This window comes from Patiria miniata, unplaced genomic scaffold, assembly GCF_015706575.1.
Source record: "Patiria miniata isolate m_02_andy unplaced genomic scaffold, ASM1570657v1 HiC_scaffold_16, whole genome shotgun sequence".
In the NCBI taxonomy this organism is placed as follows: domain Eukaryota; kingdom Metazoa; phylum Echinodermata; class Asteroidea; order Valvatida; family Asterinidae; genus Patiria; species Patiria miniata.
Window position 1 is genome coordinate 8153883 of NW_024037054.1, and position 15950 is coordinate 8169832.

Consider the following 15950-nt stretch of genomic DNA (forward strand, 5'->3'; position numbering starts at 1 on the left):
AAAACTGCCTAATTTTTAGTCAACTTTAAACAACACACTTGTTGTCCAGATGATAACTCAAGAAATATATGTTGCAAATATTCAAAATTCGTCTGGATGTCTTAAAGAAGCCTATTAAATTTCAAGAATTGTCAAACACAAAGTAAAATATAACCAAAACAATTGAGTCTGTTCAGCATGCAAAGTACAAACTGAATTAATCAGTAAAATAAATTAGACAATCTCTTTTTCCCCACATCAAAATATTTTTATTTTTCAATATTTTGATCATGCTGGTACAAGGAAAAAACACAATACTTAACCAACGAAAGCCAAATTTGCAGTTTTAGTTTATACAAAATGAATACGGACATGCATTGTTTATAATTTTTAACTTAACACAATGTAAAGGTTTATATGCACATAAATAAATAAGTAAATGAAGCTGTTAATTGGTAACTTTAAAAACAACAAAGAATGTATGTTACAATTAAACTGGATTTAATTGGCAAAACATCATTAGTGGCACAACACAAAAACAAATACGCATAAAATAACAGGTGATTTTTTTTTCAAATATATTTAAATGGTTAACATGATTAATATAACAATGTACACGAGTCTGTGCAAAGGAGAACAATTTTAAAAATTAATAGCGATATTCAGAAATGTCTGTGAAGTTGTAACTGCGGTGGGTTGGGAACACCCAAATCACTGACAAATAATGGATAAAGTTATTTAATTTAATCCCTTCAAAGAAAACAAAACTAAGTTAAATATTGGACTAAATTAAGGGTGTAACAAAAAAAGTTGTGGACTTTTCAAAATTAATCCGTTTCTCACAGCTGCAGTTTATGAAAAATAAATAAACACAAAAAAAAGAGAAAATCTCACTCTAACTTATCTCAAATGCCGAGCGCAGAACTGAACTTCGGAACACCGAATTGTATATTAAAGGTGACCATGCTTATTTGGGTCAGATTCGATTTCTGCAGCTACCGGTACATGTATGATGCATGCTTCTTCAATGGAAGGGTGCAAAGGGTGCACGCACCTTTAAATGTTAATTAACCTAATTGCCTTAAGTAACAAATTATGAAATTAAAGGTGCCAACTAAAAATACCCGGTCGCATTCACGTGTACATGTAACTATTGGCAAGATCAAATATAGAATATTGGCATATTAACTCTTTCGGTTATATTAAATCAATATATTTATACAGGTAATATTTAAAAAGGGCTTATTCCCCAACAGCATGGATCTTGGTGTTGGATAAAGCAAATGGATAAAAACAACTGGAATTACCTTTAATACTGTTCAAAAACCAACCGTTATAAATTAAAAGGTTTCTACATATATGACGTAAAACTGCATTTTTAAGGAGTTGTAAATATCGAAAATTAACATAAACATGATAGGTCAATATGAACTACCATATCATTACCGTTTCATAATGAAGCCATTAAAAGTACATTTAAATATCAATAATTAATTCAGATGTGCAATAAGATTTGCAGATAAATAATGGCATTGATAACCTAGTTCCCAACATCACCTTTGCTGTTTAGAGCCTCACATGTAATGCTACACTAAAAAATATTGCTTTCTTACTTCACTGTTTACTGTCAATAAAATCCAATTACGCATTGTGCATTTTAATTGGAAGTTGACCGAATCCTTCAGAATCTGACATTGTTAATTGGTGGTATTTTCTTTGTGCAACTTGAGCTTATGAACATCAAGCCAGATAGACCTTATGCGTTGCGGGTGTCTCTGAGGGCGCTCTTTGTTATTTGAATTCAGTAACAATGCATGCGCATTAGATTCACACATGCCTATCCCAGCGATACAAAACATTGCCCTCTTCTGCCTTATCGCAAAAGGTCTATTCAAAGTAATAGGCAAACCTGTAGCTTTAACATTTTAAAACATAACTGCTTTAAATGCCACTGTACCAAAGACAAATTGTTCCATCAGACATTGGCATAGATTCAATCTCTCATTCTCTCACCAGCAACTCTGTGTCGGTCTTTCAAAATAAACACTATGTACATCACATATCTATAAATCGCACTTCTATCAAAATACAGGTATCTTCATTCTATAGTAAGGTAACAAGATAAAATTCAAATTTTTCTTTTTGAGGATACGGAAAATACAATTGAGGATTTTTTTTCCCTTTTCTCCACCTACAAAAAAATGTATGTATTGCTCTTTCGCATTGCACAAATTATGTACGAAAGTGAAGACTAGTTTTTTGTACATTATTTTTACTACAGGACATTGAGGTATATACTGGAAAAGATTTGGTTGTTTGCGAAGACGAACAGATAATTGAAATACTTTCAAAGATCTGTTCAGTTTTACACACAAAGACACCAATTTGAGGTCACTTTTATACACTATTTGGATTAAACATTCCTCTTTATCAGAGCTTTCTAAAAAATATGTAAACCTTTTAAGTAATTTCTGCCATTCAAAAGTTGAAAAGAATTTTCCCCATGATCTTTTAATTTAGTCAGTGAGAACTTTCCTAAAAAAAATTAAAGACAGAGTAAATTCATAAGATTTCATAGCACCATTGTAATTCTCAAGAAAACTTCAAAATCTCAGTCTTTTTTCTCCAACAGGATCTGTTAAATCTAACAGTGTTACAACACACTGAATTACAGCAATGAAGGGTCAAATTTTCATGATTTTTTTTATCTGCAAACATTTCTGATATTTTGATCAATTATATTCCAAAGAGAAAACTTACTCTGTTTTCTCCATCTAACACTTCAGAAATCTAAAACTATCTTTAATTCCAGAGTTTCAAATACAACCATTACACATTGGCCATAGGGAGGAAGAGCATTTCTCGTTTCTAAAAACAGGAAGGGGGAATATGTAAAGATGCCGCTAGATTGCGAAATTTTTCTAAATCCATCCACTGTGGTGATAAAATCTCTAGGGGAGTGGCTAACTTGCCTGCTGGTGCTATGTCTCCACCCCCTTGCTTTAGCTCCACCCCCTTTGTGATGGAGGTCTCTAGGGGCGTGGCTAACTTGATTGTTACGGTTTCTTAATACATCCCTTGATGATGAAGGTATCTAGAAGGCATGGCTAACTTGTCCACTTACCGCCTGACTACTGTGACTCCACCCACTCGCTGTAACTCCACCCCTTGCTATAACTCCACCCACTTGCTATAACTCCACCCCCTTGGTGATGGAGGACTCTAGGGAGATAGGGAACTCATCCAGCTGCATCAGGAGATTGACAAGGAAGTCCAGAGCGGAGGTGCAGTTCAAGAAGGAGAAGTCTTCGTACATTGAGGCAGCGACAGGCGTCTCAGATAGGACTGGGAGCCACCAATGCAACATGTGATCCCTGCAGGCAAAACAAACACCACAGAATAGAAAATGCATAACGAGAAATACAGAAACTTGCCTTGCATTGGTGAGGAGGATCCAGCACTTAAGGATATTTTTATTTTGTTGATTATTTATGTGGGATCAACTGCTCAGGCAACAATATTGGCTACCTATTGTCTGGCTTGCATTGTAGACTCTATCAACTCAATCCTGTAGCCACTCCCCATTTTGAGTTCACCAATCCCATCTGTGATTGCTCAACCAAATGGGCAACAAAAGTCTGACATGCATGCACTTTTGAATGACAAATGTAGTTGGAACATGCATCGGAGAGACACACATATTGTTGCAAAGTGGGCGGGGCATAGTGGACCGCTCCATTATCAATGAGGGGCAATGAATGAATGAGGGGTGCATACCTTATTCCAATGCAGACAAAGAGTTGGAACTTTCCGTCCTTGCCTGCTTGGGCAGCTCCTTGGTTGATTTGATGGATGGTGAAGCAGAAGGTTCGTCTGGCTCGCTTCTCCTGGACTGACCCCAGTCTGCCTTCGTCATCCTGGTCAATACTGTCCAGGTACTTAGCAACTTTCTCTGTGGAAATCAAAATAAGAATTCATTGGTGTTTATTGTCTCTTACTTCTGGGATGTTTCAGAATCTTAACAGTGTGCAGTAACAGTTGTTCATACTTACACATAATTTGACCATTATGAAGCTGTAGTTTTCATACACTAAAGAGGATCAGAAGGTAGCTCAAAATAAGTTCCTAAGAAATATTCACTCCATGGGCCCTTTAAGAATGGTTAATTATGAGTTGCAGGGTGTAAAAGCAAAAACTGGAGAAAAAATGGGATCAGGTTTCATATCTTGTTCCAATTCGAGCCCTCAATTTACCCAGAATTCCAGCATTAAAAAAACAAACACATGTTTTAAAGTCATGGAATAGACTTATGCCTAGACTTGCTGAGCTAGCAAGTGAGTTCTTAAAACCATTTAGACTTTCAAAATATCATGCTGGAGTTCAGAGTAAAAAATCAACTGGAACTCAAGTCAACACCAGACTAGAGCCTATTTTTCCAGTTTTTGACTCACATAGACTTGAAACCTAATTTTTGCTGTGACTGCCTGTATCTAAGACAAGGACTCAATGACATGACTGCTGTTTTTTACCTAGAAAGTCCCAGATGAAGAAGTTGTTCCTGAAGATCCTTGCTGAACGGAAGCCATACTGTAGGACAATCTCCATGCACTGGACGAGACCACGCTCTCCGCAAAGCAGCACAGTCAACCGACCTCGCTGTTAGAAGACAAAGAATGGATTCATAAAATGTTCATAAAATCGGCTTCAAAATATAAAATATAGCTAGCAAAGAAACTTGCTAGGACTAGTTCATACTTCAAATGAATTGGCCACATTGATTAAAACAAAAAGACATGTCAAAATTATTTTATTTATGTGGAACACCAAATGTAATATGTGCAATTTTGTGACTCACACAATCTAAACAACTATTCTTCCCTTCACAATGACATGGGATAAAAAATATACCGTACATATTTGAGCAAAAGTTTTGTACACCATTTGAGGTGCAATGGCAAAAGCCATCCTTGTATAAAAACTGCAAGAGCTACATCATGGGAACAACAATTGTATTACGTACACTTCACTAAAAACATGTATACACATGGGAAAGCTAGAGAAACAAAGCTGGCAGTCTTATCTTCTAAGAAAGAAAGAAAGAAAGACGAAAAGTAAGGTACTAACCTCCTTCTCTGGTTTATAGAAATGCTTGACGATATTATTGACAGCATCAGTCAACATCTCCTGAATCCCGTCTCTATCCAGCTTAGGAGCCTGACCCTTAGCTTGTCGGGAGAGGATCGGGGAGGTGGATCGTGGTGGGGTACGGGAGCCACGGGCTTGTTCCTCACACTCCGCAGGGGGTGGCAGCAGCTCACCGACTAGGAGACGTTCTAGACTGTCGTCATCTACGCCCCGGCCAATCCATCGACCACAGGGGAACCTGCAGGTGGAAAACAAAACACACGTATTCAGACATTTGCTAGATTGTATTACCAGGGACAGATATTTTAATAAAAGAGTACATTTGAGCAAAGGTCTAGGGAGGATTTAACGGATGAACAGAAATGGAAAGGGTTCGTACTTGTAGGTGTGTCCTGTGATCTCGTTGCGCACCAAGATGTAATCTACCATCCACCGGGGTAGCAGGCCTGTGTTGTCATGGCCGATGCGCACCGTCGTTAGAATGCCCAGATTGCTATGCTGTAAAACAAGTCAGGACACATTAATATCGAAAGTCTAGGAAACAAATACAAAATCGGGAAATGAATATTGTCGTTACAATGAAATCATTTAACTACACATATACCAAGTTACATCATATATATGCGACATCAACAAATACATGCAAATGACCTTATTTTAAATTTGCATTTGCCTCTCGTGCTAGTGTTAGGAGGACATACCTGGAATACAAAGTCCTGAGAGTTCTTGGGAATAGAGATCATCTTGGAGTCGTTCATCTCGCCTGAGACACAGATCCAGGTGTTGGCTGAGGTGGCTGCTTGGAACTTGCGACTTGTGACGACAAGGACTCGGTATGAGACAACTGGAAGGGTGAAGATTAGGTAAGGGTGGTGATTGAGGACATTGAGGACATGATTGAGGTAGTTAAGGACAAAGGATTGCCTTAGTCACAGTTTATTTGAATAGCTTGAGACTGGACTTGAGACGGGATGACTAGTGATGACTTGTGACTGAATTGTGATTAACTTGTGACTTACTTGTGAGGACCTGCCAACTCTGGCTTAGGATGTCCCAATCTGTATTCTTCAAACATAAACTGTACTATTGCCTTTTTTTCTATGAAAATAAACTTATCCAATAAATAAACAAATATATAACAGCAAATCTTATGCAACAATAACAAAACAATATTCTCCAAACTGAGAAAATATTTGAATTCCATCAATAAAATGTTTTAAAAATAAACAGACAGAAATTAGGGTTTTCATCTGAGCATCTCTTCTGATGGGATTGTCGCTGCATTTTACCTGTGCTAATGAAAGAGTTGGTGAAGCAGAAGTAATCGACAGCGTTGAGAGACAGGAGATGATACAGGAACTGCTCCTTCTCTTCTTCAGTCCTCAGGAAGGCGTAGCGCTTGTAACGTTTCCTGAAATTCAACAAGCAATTTGGGGTCTTAATAATTAAACTTTACAAAAAATATTTTCTTAAGTATGACAGTTTACTGAATTGCATTATAAACGGTTGAACTTTTATAAACCCTTTTAGCATTGGACAAATAGCATGTGAGCCAAAACTACTGCTGTTATTTCTGTGTAGCTTAAATTACAGGTTCCCTTTATTTTTGCCTTAAAAAAAGTTTGGGACACGATAACTCTTGCAAACAGTTCATACATCTATGCACGAAAGGTTGTATTGCAACAGGAAATTTGTGGAGCTCATATTACTGGCATGACGGGATAAAGTAGCCTTCTTTCATGACCGAGCTAATAAATTTGAGAGAGAGAGCACATGCAAACCTCCAAGTTTCGAAACAGCAACTACAGAATTCCCTCTTTTTAAAATCTCTGCCCCCCCCCCTCCCCCCGGGAAAAAAAATCACAGGTGACTCATGTCTGAAGCTGAAACTTTTTCCAAGCAAACAAAAATCCCATGTTTTGTCAAGGACTTACTTGCAGAGCTCATAGTCTGTCAGCAAGAGCTTGAGATGTTTATGCAGGAGTTTTCTCTCTAAGGCAAGGCGGACAAAGGCACGGGCATTCCCTACATCAGTCTTGATCTGGCTCATGCTCTCCACGTTTCTGTTCAAGGGAACGCCAAAAACAAATGAAGAAAGTTTAGGGGGAAATTTGTGTGACAGTTAGCAATTAGTGAAGGAGTACGAGAAGACAGATCTGGTATGCATATCTTTAAACTATTGAATGGTGAAATAAAGCAGTGTTATACAGTACAGTAAGTAGAATAAGAGACATTTTGGATAAAATGTTTAGCCTTCCTGGTGTAGAACTGGGCCTCATTGATGAAATAGGACTGTATACATGTGCTTTTTGAGGGCTTGTGAACAAATATTTCATCAGGTGGGACTACAATCATTGACCACCTGCTAACTAGTATAGATGTCTTAAACCATTTGCCCACCTAACTTGTTTAGGGGGCTGGCTGATTTCAATCCAATTCATCAGCAGGTATCATACATGATTTGGAAAGCACTATAGACTTAGCTTTCATAAAACTGTCAGTGAGGGGCTAAACCTAATAGTCAGTAATGATGAGAATGATGAAGAATACAGTGTCTGACTTTGGATATTTCTAGTCGACCACTCACCTGACATCAAAGAGCAGATCCGTGGGTAATGGGTTGAGGGCCGGGTCTGCTGCTGAGCTACTCCTACGTCTGACCTCTGACCCCTGGGGTGGGACTGAAAGACTGTGCTCAGGTAACGTCTCTCTCTTCTCCTTCATCTTACGGTAGCCCATCACATGGGACCAGAGAGCTGATTTCCCCTATGAGAGAATGGTACAGTCCAACCTTATAATCAAATACATGAAGCTTTTCACACTTAGCAAAATCTTGGGGAAGACTCTTGTTGGACAAGCAGGAAAACACTCTACACAAAGATTCAAAATCTTCAAAAAAAATAATTCAGTTGTACACTTCAGCCTTGGAAACCTAACTTTTTCTTTTGTGGCCTCCACCCCAAATTCTTCCTCAGACCAACCTGCTTCCTCTGTACATATGACTGAAAATTATTTCAAGGCTTTTAATATTCCGCCCAGGAAACACCATTTTTTTGTGTTATGGCTTGTGTTCCCCTATTCCCCCGCAGACCAGCCTGTTATTAACTGTATACCATGAGTGGAAATTTTCTCCTGTAGGTCTATGCATTTTGAACAATTATGCCTTGGAAACACAACTTTTTTCATTCATGGCCAGTACACCCCTATTACCCCGTTAGACCCACCTGTTTCTTCTGTATTCCATGACTGAAGATTCTCTCCAGCAGGTCACAGAGTGATGCAATGAGTGTGTTCTCCTCCACTCCTGATCGGTTGACGTCACCGTGACCCAACTCTACCGCCTCCTGACCCATCTTACTCACTAACATCTTCTTGGTCTGAGAACAAATTATTGACAAAGTCATTTCATTATTTACATTTTTTGTTTATTTTAATTCATTTTAGTAATGAACCAAGAACCTCTGTGCTAACCGACACCCCATATGGTTGGAGTGTTTCCCAATAAAAATGTTGACAATATCTTTTAGTCTACAGGCAAAAAAAAAAATTCTTCAATAAAAATGAAAAGAATATCTTAATCTGATATTTCATGATGTTGTCAATGAAGACAAATATTTACTATACAAATGGACAGGGAATACATCTTGATATCATTTGGCAGAGGATGTGGTCGATATTTTTTGACTGACCTTGACTTTACACTCCTTTAGAAGTCCCTCCACAAACTTCCAGTTGGTTTGTTTCTGGTCTAGGTGAGACAGGACTGGCTGGGGCACTGTTCCCTTCCTGGCCTGCTGAATGATTTGCTGATGTAACAAAAGACACAGAACATTAAATTCAAAGATTTTCCCTCACAAAATTGCTCAACGTGTGTTGCTTGCAACCAATCTGGGTAAATATGCAAAAGCATACTGTTTATGATGAACGAAAAACAATTTGGTTAACAAAAATAATAAAGATAATCAAACAGGAGTGGTTCTTACCTCTCGTTCCTGCGGAGCCAACTGAAGATGCTCTGAATGCTGTTGCTGTCTCTCCTTCCGTCTCCAAGGAGCGTTGTTCCTGTGCTTGTTTCTGTTTAAAATAAGAGTTTGATTAAGTTGATAAACTGGAAAAACGAACTTACTGCAAAAAATACAACAAATAAACTGCACATGGAGTAAGGTTTTCTCACATTCAAATTCGATGGTCTATGCTCGGTACACAAGAAATCAACTCTTCAACAAAAATCTAACATAAATAGAGAGTCTTAGGAACAGTGCCTTTTTCCGTTTTTTTCCCCTCAAAAATCTAAAGCCGACATTCCTTTCCTTCATATGTCTCAATACGACGATGAGACAAGAGAGAAAACAGTGCCAAAGCACTGATCGATACGCCAAGGATAAAAACAACAGCGATAAGACAGACAATAAGACAGACAGATAAACAGACTGACTCACTTTGGTGTGAAGGGTTCCTTCAGTAGCACCTCCTCCTGTAGTTTTGGGAAGTAGCCAGGCTTGTGATTGTTATCAGCTGGTTTGCTGGTCAGCTCATGGGGGCTGGGGGCCGTGTAGTCAATGTTCACCGCTCGCTGCCTGATGTTGGCCTCTGTTGGTTGCAGACAGAAATATTTCAAAACTGACAACATGCAACGGGTTTTTAGGGGAGGTAATTTTCTATCGCAATTTAAAATAACTTGATGTCATATAATGGGAGAGATATGTTAAATAATGCTTATCTACAAAATAAATGCGGCCTGACGTTGGGGCCGCATTAATTTGTTTGATTTGTATATTTCCGGTCAATCCAGTCAGGAAGCAGTTTGCAGCAGTCCTATTCATTTTTTTACATAATGCTTACAGGAAGAGATTTCACAAAAAAAGCTTTAACATAAACAGCAAGAATGAATAAAATATACTTCCAATTGCAGTCACCAGGTCACCCTGTCATCATATGATCACTCCGTATTCATGGACAATGCATTTTTCACCAAGGCAACGTGGCAGCTTCTTAGATAGTTACAATTTATACATTCTTACAGCAAAATTGATAGATTTCATTAGACGCCCTCAACAAAGATAAAGGTGAGGTCTAACCCTTATGTGGAAAAATGTTTAGGTATACACAGTATTCGGCACAAGAAATGTTATCTGCAAATAAAAGAAGGAAAACCTGTTGAAGCAGGACTTGATGTTTTTACCTGCGTCGCTGATTAGCAACTGGTCAATCTCACAGTCTGGTGTCTGGGGGTTACTGGCCGGGAAGTGATCGATCCGACTATCAAAGATCTTAAGAGCTTCCTCCTTCTCCTCCCAGTTGGAGATGATCTTGTTGTCGATGAAGGTGGCAAACATCTGGGTCTCCACGAAGGGGAAGAGGAAGGGGAGGTAGGCCTCTGGCTGGTCTGAGAGGAATGAAGCCTAAGAAAGAAATTGGAAGACATTTATTGAATATGGCATGATTCTTGGCTGAGTGTGTTCAAGGATGGTGTCATATTTTTACAATATTTTTCAAAGAAGATTTTAAAAATTAAAAATATTTTTACAATCACAGAGATTTAATGGTTTGGCGCAGGAATAAGATTGAGGTTTGCAGATTACATGTCAAGAGTTATGACTTCTGTAAAACAGTACTGGTTTTAAAGATAGATTTTGATGAGAGATTTCGTTGATTTTTCTGACAGAATAATCTATCTGTCCTCATAAGAATACAGAGCATTCTGTCCAACAAAATCAGGAAAAGTCCCACAACCGGTACTTTCAGAACCAATACTTTATCACAACAGAGAGTGATAGTCCAATGATGTCAACCACAAAACTCATTCATGTATTCGTTTCACCATGCTAAGTTTCAAACCATACTTGATAATGTTACGTTTCCATTTCATAACAAGAACTCAATGTTAAAGGTTTTTTTACCTTATCAAAATTTTGCATGTGTTCCCTGTTGGCAAACCAGGACTCAATGCTGTGACTGGTTGGCTGGATGACAAACGTCTCATAGTGCCTGAGGAGTTCCACCATCTTACTCAAGAAGAGTTCCCTGATGGCTGAGTTCAAACTAAGTTCCTCCACGTCCTTCTTCAGTTCTGGATTCCAAGTTTCGGGGTTCGTGTCACCATCGGGCGACGTGGTGTTACTGTTCCTGTCTTCCAGTTCACTGATGGACGTTATGACCCCTGTACGCTTTACAATCGCTGCTACCTTTGAGACAATCTCATTATTACGTAGAATGTCCGTTTTGGATGGCGGGATTGATGTAGGGGATTCCCCACGACTCGGTGAACTGAAGTAGGAACTGTCCTGGTCCGCCTCGATGGAACTTTCCAGGTTCCGGCCTGATCCACCAATCAGAGTAAGTTCTGTCTTGAGAAACGACCAATCAAAACTTCCCTCGCCCCTTGTTGGGGTCCGGGTGGGAGTTTTTTCAGTCAGGGGTTTGGGGGAAACGTTGAATCGTTGTAGGACCTGCGTGAGGTCGTGGACAACGTGGTGTCTGTTTGGAAAGAGGGGGAGGTCTTCTGGGAGATCTATGCAGTTGTTGTCGATGTCTACAAAGCACAAAGCAGCCTGGCAAGAAGATAATCAAGAGGACAAGTTACGAGCCGTCAGGGTTTTTTGGGTCACAACACTGTCCTGTATAATTCATTTGCTATCAACCCATCAAATTTCAAATACTAGGCACAAAGGCACACGACTCGGCTAACAGGCATGCAACGTTTCCTCAGATCAGCTGATTTCCTTTCTTTCTTTTTTTTACTTCCCAGGTGTGCCATTAAAAATAGAAAAACACTGTACAAGCTCTTTGAAAGATTTGAATTTCCTCTTTTTTGTGACTTCCCAGTTGTATGCCTGGGCTAAGGTTACACTCTCATCCCAGTAAAGTTGTGTCCACACTTGGGAATTGGCTTGTAATTTAAATGTGAGTGGACTAGTGATTCACCTGTAATGAACTAGACTACAAGACTGCTTGATTACTTACATGGCTGGGAATCTCCAGCTGGTTAGTCTGATCCATTCCCTCATCTAGGTGTAGCCCCATGATGAAAGGAACAGGTGCATCAAGGAAATGCATGAGGTTGGCTGGAAGGATAGGGACGTAGACGTGCTGCCACTGGAACGGGAAGAGCAGGGCGGATAGGCATTCTGCTACCAGCATGAGGCGATGATACTCTGTGGGGAGGAAGGGAGAGTTTTTAATTATACAAACTGGAATGGGAAGAGCAAGGCTGACGGGGATTTTGATACCAGCATCAACACTTGATGCACTAAGAAGAGGACAAGGAAAAATTAACCCACTGAAACTTAAAGAGTGAGGCTGACAGGCATTTTGATACCAGCATCGACCAATGATACTCTGGGAAAAGAAACTCAGGAAACATTAAAAACCACTGGAAAGGGAAGAGCAAGACAAACAGGCATTCTGATACCAGAATCAACCGGTTATACTATTTCCCAGACTATACATTTATAGTTATCCCCTTGGGATGGGAAGAGCAGGTCAGATAAGCATTCTACTACCAGAGAGATCTAGGGCCTCTAAAACACCAGCATTGCTGTAAATGACACCTTTTTCCCAAAGACTGTCCACATACCTCTGGATACCAGAAGTATCTGACTCTCTAGCAGGGCACAAGTCATCAGTTCCATCAGGTGCTCTACCCCCAGTAACTCCACACACTCCCTCATTGAGTTATCACACAGAGGCAGCTCTGTTGAAGCCGGCCGCTGACAGACGATGGTCTCTCCTGGAGCGCTGAAGCTGAGGGTCCGGCCTGGAGGCAGGGAAGGGACCTCATAGAGGATGTTGAAGATGTAGGATTCTAGTGGAAGGGCCGGGGCGGAGGGGGAATTGATTGCACTGTAGACGGACTCCAGGAAGCGACGGCAAGGCTGGATGAAGGGTACCTGGATGGGATCAAAGGTTACAAAGTCTGAGGTCAAGGTTCAAAGATTTACATGTTGAAGGTCAGGATTACCATAAGATAGCAGTAATACTAGGATAAATATGTTTAATGTGCTTCTAAGTAATCAATGCATTCAGTTGTTCGTAGATGTTCTATGTGTATAAACTTCACCACTATTTTCTGAGTTTATACTATCACAAAGTTTTGAGTAAATGACTTTGTCTGGGTGACGGACAACATCATAGCGAGACTATGAGTGGAATTGTTGACGTCATGAAATTTGCTTTGCTGTTTCACATGACATACAAGCTGACCCTAAACTAAGTAGCACGACCCTTATTCATATTAACACTGAAAAAGAGTACATAACAGAGATTTAAAAATTGAAAATTTCGTCTGAATTGATGACATATCAATGTGCCATTATATTAAAGTCTGACACATGCATGTTTAAGTCTGACACATGTATAAAGTACGCCAAAGAGCACCTTATACAGTGCTGGAACAGATTATATAAGAACTGAGTAGCCTATTCAACCTACCTGCATGATCAGGCATATGCATTTGGCCACGTAGAGCGTATCATTCAAGGGGTCAAAGTTGGCCACTTTCTTCTGTTTGGGTACGTGGACGGGCGTGGTCTTTCTCCTCATCTTAGGAGACTGCATGGAGATGCCAGGACTGGAGGAGCGGCGGTGTTTAGGGGAGAAGCCTCGACGGTCCATCTTAGGAGACAGGCTCTCTAGGATGACGTGGGAGCGGGACGGAGACTCGATGTTGCTGAGCTTACGGTGCAGTGAGTCCTCCTTATACTTAATCTGTTGGAAATGAAAGCAGAAATGCAATCTCTGTTATCTATCAAGGCTTCTTAAATTGCTTATTAATTAATTATCTCCATCTTTAAATTTCTCTTGCTGGCTTAACCCTAAGACTCCTTCATCTTTTAAGATTGAGCCAGAGGTTTTGGAGGATTTTTTCAAGGCTTGAGGAACGTAGAGCCAAGCTATTGTTTACTCTGTTCCTTTGAACGTTCAAATTTATTTAAGTGTATTGATTTTCTACACAAAGATTGATTTTGTAGGATTCAGAAATGTCCACAGCAAGATGTCCCTGAATCTTAACCAAAACTGTTTGAATATCTTGAAACTGGTTAACCTACTTGATTCAATTGCCCAATTATAAGGCAGCCACTGCTCAGCAAAAATCCACCTCTTTTCTCCAAAAAAGTCACAGCACAAAATGGGAACATTTTGAACGTAACTGATACACGTTAACCTTTATTCCTTCAGTGATTTACCAGGAACCTTCCTCACTCTTGCAAAATCCAACACCATATGGTAAACTCAACACCCAAACTGTTGGACTCTAATTATGGTGGTATGCCTGTAAAGCATAATCAGTTTACTAGTGCAGTACTCACTCCAATAGATTCCAACAAAATGTGCAGTTGGATTTTGAAGGGTTGGGGTTAGTTAGGCTTAAGCTAAATTATTCAAAGGTTCATACCTGCAAGACTTCCATTCCTGCACAGATGCGTGGGGACGTCGCCTGCTCGTAGAAGGTGAGCGCTGCACCATAGGTCCTGGATCCATCCTCCCTGGTCATGAGGAAGGAGTGGAATTTGGGCTCACGGTCTTGCTTCTGGGTACGGACGGTCAGCCCTTTGGGCATACACAGCTAGGAAAAGGGGAGAGAGAAAATGAAGGATGACAGTGTCATTCACATCAACCCTCAAATTCCACTAGGAAATTTTGGAAAATTCTGTAGGATACTAATGTTGTGCATGAGGCTTGATACCCTTTGAAAGTTTTAGTGAAAAATAGTGTTGTTGGATTTCTATGCAGTTAAGGATTTTGAAAGATTTAGGAAGTTAGGGTCATAGCTAGAAAAAGGGGAGAGATAAACAATGGATAACTGTATCATCGCATTCAAAATCTACCAGATTTGGAAGATTTTGAAGGATCCAGGAAGTTAGAGCCAAGCCACTCTACTGCTTTGCATGGGGCTTGCTTCCCGTTGAAAGTCTAGCGAACATGCCATTGGGTTCCTATGCAGTGGAAGATTTTGGAAATTTTGGAGGATTGTGGAGAATTTTGGAAGATTTTGGAGGATTTAGGAGGATGAAGGAAGTTAGGGTCAAGCTTCCATAGGATTGTTTACAATTAACAAAATATTGACTGAAGTGTTAAGGAAATCTTTCATTATGAAGATGGGCCTTGTTCAAACGTTTGGAGTACCAGTATAATGTTTAAAGAGAAAATTCATTAATTTAAAGACATACACATTTTTTGAAAGAGAGTTGGCTGCCGGAAAGGTTTAGTAAAGTGCATTATCCAACCAACACCACCCAAATACATGTAACTAACTCAACACGATATATATAATTTTTTTTAAAGATATGTATAGCAAGTACATAAATGAATGAGGACATACCGAAGGTATGTACACTAAAGACGTCTAGCAAAGACTCGGGAAAGCCAGTTAATACCCAGGAATGCAGTATACAAATCCAATTTTGATGCACTAAAGTTTTCTTTATTTCACCCGCCCCACACTTCTATCCGCGTGACATTTACAGGATTAACTCCCACACGTGCCCCAGACATGGATGGCCGATCGCACTATATTAACACATCTTAGTGGAGCCTAGATCATTAATACAAGTGATTTCATCTCCGCCGAATGTTCTAATTGCATTTCCAGCTGCAAGGCATCACAAAGAAGCCTCACAGAATCCTGCCGACATTAGCGAGCGTGGTCTCACCGGGCCCTTTGTACCCAAATCCTGAAATCAGGTTTCCTGCTGGTTCGCCAACAGATTACAAGGGAGCTCTTTTCAGGAGGTACTGGGGTTTAAGTTTGGCAATGGACGTCTGCTGGATGAGTTGAACTGTGGCCTTTTCCCTGTGCATTGCCCAAGCAATTTGATTTTTAATGC

At 39.8% G+C, this 15950-nt stretch overlaps 1 protein-coding gene across 1 annotated transcript in view; it reads right to left on the bottom strand.

The window, feature by feature from the left end:
• Window positions 1-223: 223 nt before the first annotated feature.
• The window catches only part of LOC119722871 (DENN domain-containing protein 5B-like), a 37799-nt gene continuing 22072 nt past the window's right edge, over window positions 224-15950 (bottom strand). Inside the window, exons 3-21 of the mRNA XM_038193267.1 lie at window positions 14519-14689; window positions 13555-13830; window positions 12701-13013; window positions 12088-12278; window positions 11025-11675; window positions 10307-10526; window positions 9564-9714; window positions 9108-9198; window positions 8814-8930; window positions 8349-8501; window positions 7712-7890; window positions 7059-7187; window positions 6414-6535; window positions 5826-5968; window positions 5504-5622; window positions 5104-5362; window positions 4509-4635; window positions 3757-3931; window positions 224-3353 (exon numbers count right to left, since the gene is read on the bottom strand). Of these exons, the coding sequence (XP_038049195.1) occupies window positions 3170-3353; window positions 3757-3931; window positions 4509-4635; window positions 5104-5362; window positions 5504-5622; window positions 5826-5968; window positions 6414-6535; window positions 7059-7187; window positions 7712-7890; window positions 8349-8501; window positions 8814-8930; window positions 9108-9198; window positions 9564-9714; window positions 10307-10526; window positions 11025-11675; window positions 12088-12278; window positions 12701-13013; window positions 13555-13830; window positions 14519-14689 (3771 nt within the window). The 3' untranslated portion in view covers window positions 224-3169. The remainder of the gene's footprint in view (window positions 3354-3756; window positions 3932-4508; window positions 4636-5103; window positions 5363-5503; window positions 5623-5825; window positions 5969-6413; window positions 6536-7058; window positions 7188-7711; window positions 7891-8348; window positions 8502-8813; window positions 8931-9107; window positions 9199-9563; window positions 9715-10306; window positions 10527-11024; window positions 11676-12087; window positions 12279-12700; window positions 13014-13554; window positions 13831-14518; window positions 14690-15950) is intronic.